Raw genomic sequence first — 6,000 nt, 5'->3', positions numbered from 1 at the left:
CAAGGAATGAAATCAGAATAGGCAAAACCGACACTTTCCCAGTTTTCAAGGGTCAGGTGCAGCTGCAAATAGAAGCAGAGATTTTCTAGCAAGCAGTTGGAAGGACCTTCACGCCCAGAGGCCCCTGAAGGGAGGGAGGCGGTTTCCAAGGCAACCGGGCCCTGGAGCGGTTGGCTCCCCGGCTCCTCCCCCTCCCCGCGGTAGCCCAGGGTACCGCCGGACAGCGTCCTCCCGTGCTCCGCGCCCTGATTGGCTGCGCAGGCCTCTCGCTGATTGGTTGCGGCGGATGCCTCGCGGGCCGGTGGCTATGGAGGCGGCGGCGGTTGATGGTTGACCGTTGGCTCCGGGGTAGGGGTCGCCGTTCGAGTGATCTGCTCAGACCCGGCCAGAGCGCGCGGGCTGCTGACGCTTGGCCTGGAGCCCGCGGGGGAGACCTAGTTCGGCTCCGCCATGCCGGCCGCCGGGAGTAACGAGCCGGACGGCGTCCTCAGCTATCAGGTAGGGCCCCGCCTCCCGCGCCTCCCGCTCCTCCCCGGGGCGCAGCCTCCTCATCCTCTGCCCACCCTCCTTCCTTCTGCCCCCGAGCCCAGGCTTACCAGGCCGCTCCCTGAGGGCGAGGGGAGGCCAGCCCGGGACACCAGGGGGCGCTCCGGGCGGTTGGGGACCGGGCCGGGGCTGCGAGAGAGTGACCTTGGGCCGAACCTGGGATCTGGCCCATCTCTGCCGCATCCCTTGCGCCGCCCGCCCAGGAGCCCTGACGGCCGGCGGGCGGCGACCTCTTGTTCTCCTCTCGTCTTTCTGTTGGAAGGGGCCGGCGTCTGGCCTCGCGTTGTCCTGCCAGAACGTGGGCAGAAAGGGTAGCAGGGACCTTGCTCTGGTGGGGCAGGTCTTCTCTTTGTGTTTTTAGTTCTGGGGGTTTCTGGTTCCTCAGTGGTTCAGAGGAAAAGGCAGAAAAGACTGTGGAGGCTGGGGCCAATCCCTGATGGGGTAACCCGGTTTGTGACTCCCTCTGCCCCACTGCACAGACACCTGAAAACTTCTGGGTCGGGACTGCAAACTGGGCTGAGGATGTGTGGAGGGGTCAGGAACAGGTGCTTATTTAAGGGAATTAAGCAAGGTTAAGTAGCTGGTGTTAGAACTGTTGGGGCGGCTAATGTAAGGAAAAGCATTGGAGTCTGTAGTTTGAAATCCTACCTCTGCCTCACACAAACTTTGTGACCTTGAGTAAGTCACGTGCCTCTTTGAACCTCAGTTTCCCCAGCTATTAATATGGGAATAGTTATGTCAGCTTTGCTTGCTTCACAGGGTTGTTTTGAGGATCAGACGAAGTGCTATTTGTGAAAGGGCTTTGTGGAGTAATGTTTATTGTGTGACACAGAGTGAATGAGTGGCAGCCCATTGAATTCTCACTGCCCGTTTCCTGTGCAATCAGATGGTGTGGTTTCTGCCTTGGAAAGAGGGCTAGAAGACGAGGCAAGTCTGAAGTAGAGGGCTCTGAAGAGGGTAATGGGCCATCTCATGAAGGATGACACGTCTTGGAAACAAGTGCCATGTTGACCTCAGGGATGGTTTCCCAGAGGAGGCAGGGGAAATATCCCGAGTTTGCAACAAAACGAATATCAGACACTGACTCTCTCCTCTTCTTCCCGGTTAATAGTTTGCTACTATTAATAGAAGATACATCCTTCTTTCCTTGCTCCATCGGAAAAGAACAATATCTAAGATTTTGGAAAATCCATATCTAACCCCCTTAAAGCCTATTAAATGTATTCAATCTGTGTTTGGGATACAATGGTAAGAAAAAATAGGCCATGTTCTTGCCCTCCTGGAGCGTATCATCTAGTGGGGGAGGGGAGAAGTACTATTTTTAATCAAATATCACACAAATAAATATTATAAACTGTGATAAATGCTTTGAAGAAAGATAGGCAGTGCCATAAGCGTATATAACAGTGGTTCCAGTCATGGTCTCAGAGAAGATTTTGCTAAGGAAGAAAATCTGGGCAAAGAGCTAAAGGATGAATAAATGTTAACTGAGGGAAGAGGGGGATCACAGGGCCTGAGAGGCAAAGAGAACAGCTACACAAAAGACCTATGGCAGAGGGGGACACACCTGGTTAGAGACCTGAAATAAGGCCAGTGTGGTGCAGCAACAAGGAGCAATGAGGGGAATGGTATGTGAGATGTGTTCTGGGGTTATAACACACAGGGCCATTTGGAGCCCATGCTGAGGAAGTTGACATTTATCTGAGGAACAAGGGGAAGCCACTGAAGGAGTTTAAGTAGAGGGGAAAGGGGAGAGAGGGGGTCTCTCCTAACCAGGAGAGAGAGAGAGAGGGCATGCGAGAACAAATGAGATCATGAACAGATTTTCTTTTTTTTTCTTTTTTCTTTTTTTTTTGCGATGGAGTCTTGCTCTGTTGCCCAGGCTGGAGTGCAGTGGTGCGATCTCCGCTCACTACAAGCTCTGCCTCCCAGGTTCACGCCATTCTCCTGCCTCACTCTCCAGAGTAGCTGGGACTACAGGCACCCACCACCACGCCTGGCTAATTTTTTGTATTTTTAGTAGAGACGGGGTTTCACCATGTTAGCTAGGATGGTCTCGATCTCCTGACCTCGTGATCTGCCCACCTCGGCCTCCCAAAGTGCTGGGATTACAGACGTGAGCCACCATGCCTGCCCCAGATTTTCCTGTTGAAAGATTTCTTTGGCTGCAGTGGGGAGAATAGGTTGGAACGGATGTGAGGATACAGTGTCCTTAACATGCAGAATGTTTACAGGTTGTATTATTGAGGGCATCATAACCCTTAGGTTTCTGTTACTGTTCTGTGAAATTAATAATTCTTGAGTACTTCTGGAGTAGGATAGAAAATATCTCCTTTATATCTAGTTTGTGAAACTTTCTTGGGTGGTAGGGTGAGGAGAAGAAAAGGAATGCAATGGGAACAGTAGGACCTCATGAAGGCTGCAGTCAGGTAATAGGCAAATGGAAATTTGAGAGATAGGAAAAGAGAATGAGGGTAGAAGGAGGAAGGGAAATGGGGAAGACTTGGGGGAGAGACAGTCAACTGATTGGCGATGACCAGTTAAACCTTCTATGTGCTAACTAGGCTGTGTGGAGATGGGCCTTGTAAAGTGAGCAGATTGTGTAACTTGATGTAAACAGAGAGGTTCCAGACATCTCCTCTAAATATCATAAGGCTGCGCTGTTTTGGAAGATGTGAGCTACTGCCCTAGCCTTCTAACAGTTCCCTCTGCTTTCTTTCTTGCCCTTCTATAAGACTACTCTCCACATGGCAGCCACAGGGAGCTTTTAAAAACATGAATCAGATCATGTCACGTCTTATTTTGAAAACCTTCAGTGGCTTCCTGGTGCATTTTAGAATAAAATCCAAACTCTTTATCATGGCCTACCAAGCCTGAATACAATCAGGCTTTTGTCCACCCTCCCAGGACTGCCTCTCCTCCACTCTCTTTCTTGCACCTCCTCTGGCTTTCTGTTTCTTCAGTACAGTGAGTCTTGCATACCTCAGGTGGGTCTTGTGCCTGTCATTCCCTCTGCCCCGGATGCTGTTTTACCCAGGCCTTCTCATGATTCAACTAGAATGTCACTTCTTCAGAGTGGCTTTCTCTGAACCTTCATCCCAGTCACTCTCTTTAAGATGATCCTGTTTTATTTTCTTATAACATATGACTTACCTGAAATATTCTTCTTTTGGTTTCTTATTTATTATCATCTCAGTTAGAAGCTTCTTGAGGGCAGGGGACAAGCTGAAAATCTTCTCATCTAGCACAGTGCCTGGTATAAAATTGGTGCTCAATTGCATAAGTGAATGAGCCGCTCTCCCGTATCCAAAGCCAGATGCCTCCCCTTAAGGAGCTCAAGGTCTAGTCAGGATTGGCACAGAGTGACAGATGGCCATTACTTCATTACACATCTCTTCCCTCTATGTTGTGCCTTTGCTCAGGCGTTGAAGCTGGAAAATCTTTCCCCTCCTCTCCACCAAGAATATTCCATTTTAACCTTCAAGGTCTGGCTGCATATCATTCTATTATATTCGTCACTCACTCTCCTCTGCTCACAACACCTACCAAGTGCTATCTTCTGCGAACTCTGACTTGTGGAATATACATATTCATCTCTGTTGCTCACCTGACAGCTCCATTTGCTGTTACTGTTAACTTTTATTGAGTGCTTGCCATGTGCCAGGCACTATACTAAGTGTTTTTCATGCATTATCTCACTTAATGCTCTCTATAACCCTGAGAATTATGCAACTTTATTATCATTTTCCAAATGAGAAAACAAAGATAACAAAGAGTTTAAGTAATTCTTTTTTAATTTTTAATTTTTAATTTTTTGAGATGGAGTTTCGCTCTTGTTGCCCAGGCTGGAGTGCAATGGCGTGATCTCGGCTCGCTGCAACCTCTACCTCACAAGTTCAAGTGATTCTCCTGCCTCAGCATCCCAAGTAGCTGGGATTACAGGTGCCTGCCACCACCCCTAGCTAATTTTTTTGTATTTTTAGTAGAGATGGGGTTTCACCATGTTGGCCAGGCTGGTCTCAAACTCCTGACTTCAGGTGATCCACCTGCCTCGGCCTCCCAGAGTGCTGGGATTATAGGCGTGAGCCCCTCCGCCTGGCATAGAGAGATTAAGTAATTCTAAGTGCCAGAGTTGCTTGTGGCCCTGCCAGACCCAGGGCTGCGTCTCTCCAAAGGATGTGCCCTTAATCACTGTGCATTACTGTAGCTGTGTCTTTGATGCCTATATCAGTACCTGGCTCTGAATAAGCACTTACTAAGTGTTTGGGAAGACAGGATGGGAAGAGACTGCAATGAGGGAGGCCAGCTAGGAGGCTATTGGTATAATTCAGGATGAGTTAATGAAGACCTACATGAGTCATCATTTTGATGAGATCTCTGAAGGTGGTTATGGAATTTTTATTTATTTTTGAGACAGGGTCTCACTCTGTTGCCCAGGCTGAAGTGCAGTGGTGTGATCTCAGCTCACTGCAGCGTCGACCTCCTGGGCTCAAGTGATCCTTCCACCTCAGCCTCCCTAGTAGCTGGAACTACAGACATGAACCACTATGCCCAGCTATTTTTTTTATTTTAATTTTTATAGAGACAGAGTCTCACTATGTTGCCCAGGCTGGTCTCGAATCCCTGGTCTCAAGCGATCCTCACCCCTCGGCCTCCTGAAGTGCTGGGATTATAGGCATGACCACCACGCCCAGCTGGTTATTGAAATTTTAAGAGTCAATGAGCTTTTCATAGGGGGTAGTAATAGAGGAAGGAAGTCAGAAAGCTTTAAGAAAAGACCCTACTTTGGATTGGAACTGGGGACACCTGGTATCTTCACAGTTCTCCTGATAAGCACTTTCAGAACAAGCAGAAGGAAGTGTTGAAAGAGAAAACTGGTGAGATTGGAACCCTCAGCATTTGAGCCAAGTGGTGCTGGGGACTGAAGGAAAGTTCAGGGAGGGTGAAAGTGGTGGATGGGGAAGCAAGTGAATTTGGGCAATTACCAAGGCTTTTATGTGGATCAGGTCTGCTCAGAATGGAAAATTTTGCAGAAATCTTCAGAATAATAAACCCTGGTAAGTGGGTGATAATTGAGAAACATGGGCTGATAGGAGTAGAGTTATACCCCATGTCTTATGATGGACCTCAAAAAGCTCTAAGACAAGAGTTCTGAAGGAGACCTGGATTCTAGTGCCCAGTGACTGTGGCACATGTTGGAGCTCAGTACATATTTGCTGAGCGAATGAATGAATGGCTCTATAGGGAGTGGGTCAACTTTTCTGAGCGTCATAGCCAGTTTATGGTAAGCAGTCAGTAAATATTTGCTCATATTATTGAACAAAAGTATCAACTGTAGATAGCAATTTCTCCTCTCACTACATTGCACATACCCCTCCACCCTCTCCTCACACATGCTAGGTATTCTTTCTATATGAGAGAATTGGGGAACCTGTGGGCATTCTTTTTATCTGG

At 48.4% G+C, this 6,000-nt stretch overlaps 1 protein-coding gene across 4 annotated transcripts in view; it reads left to right on the top strand.

Annotated features, from left to right (window-relative positions):
- The first annotated feature begins 233 nt into the window (after nt 1–233).
- SLC4A8 (solute carrier family 4 member 8) overlaps nt 234–6,000 on the top strand; it is a 91,916-nt gene continuing 86,149 nt past the window's right edge. For 3 of the 4 annotated variants that reach the window (XM_003252123.2, XM_030816530.1, XM_030816531.1), the window contains exon 1: nt 234–498. In XM_003252123.2, coding sequence (XP_003252171.1) covers nt 451–498 — 48 coding nt within the window. In that variant the 5' untranslated portion in view covers nt 234–450. Of the gene's footprint in view, nt 499–530; nt 878–6,000 lie in introns of those variants that run through there. The other variant, XM_030816532.1, reaches the window with a different exon arrangement.

The sequence above is a fragment of the Nomascus leucogenys genome, chromosome 8, assembly GCF_006542625.1.
Source record: "Nomascus leucogenys isolate Asia chromosome 8, Asia_NLE_v1, whole genome shotgun sequence".
In the NCBI taxonomy this organism is placed as follows: Eukaryota; Metazoa; Chordata; class Mammalia; order Primates; family Hylobatidae; genus Nomascus; species Nomascus leucogenys.
This window is presented reverse-complemented; position numbering and strand designations above follow the sequence as displayed.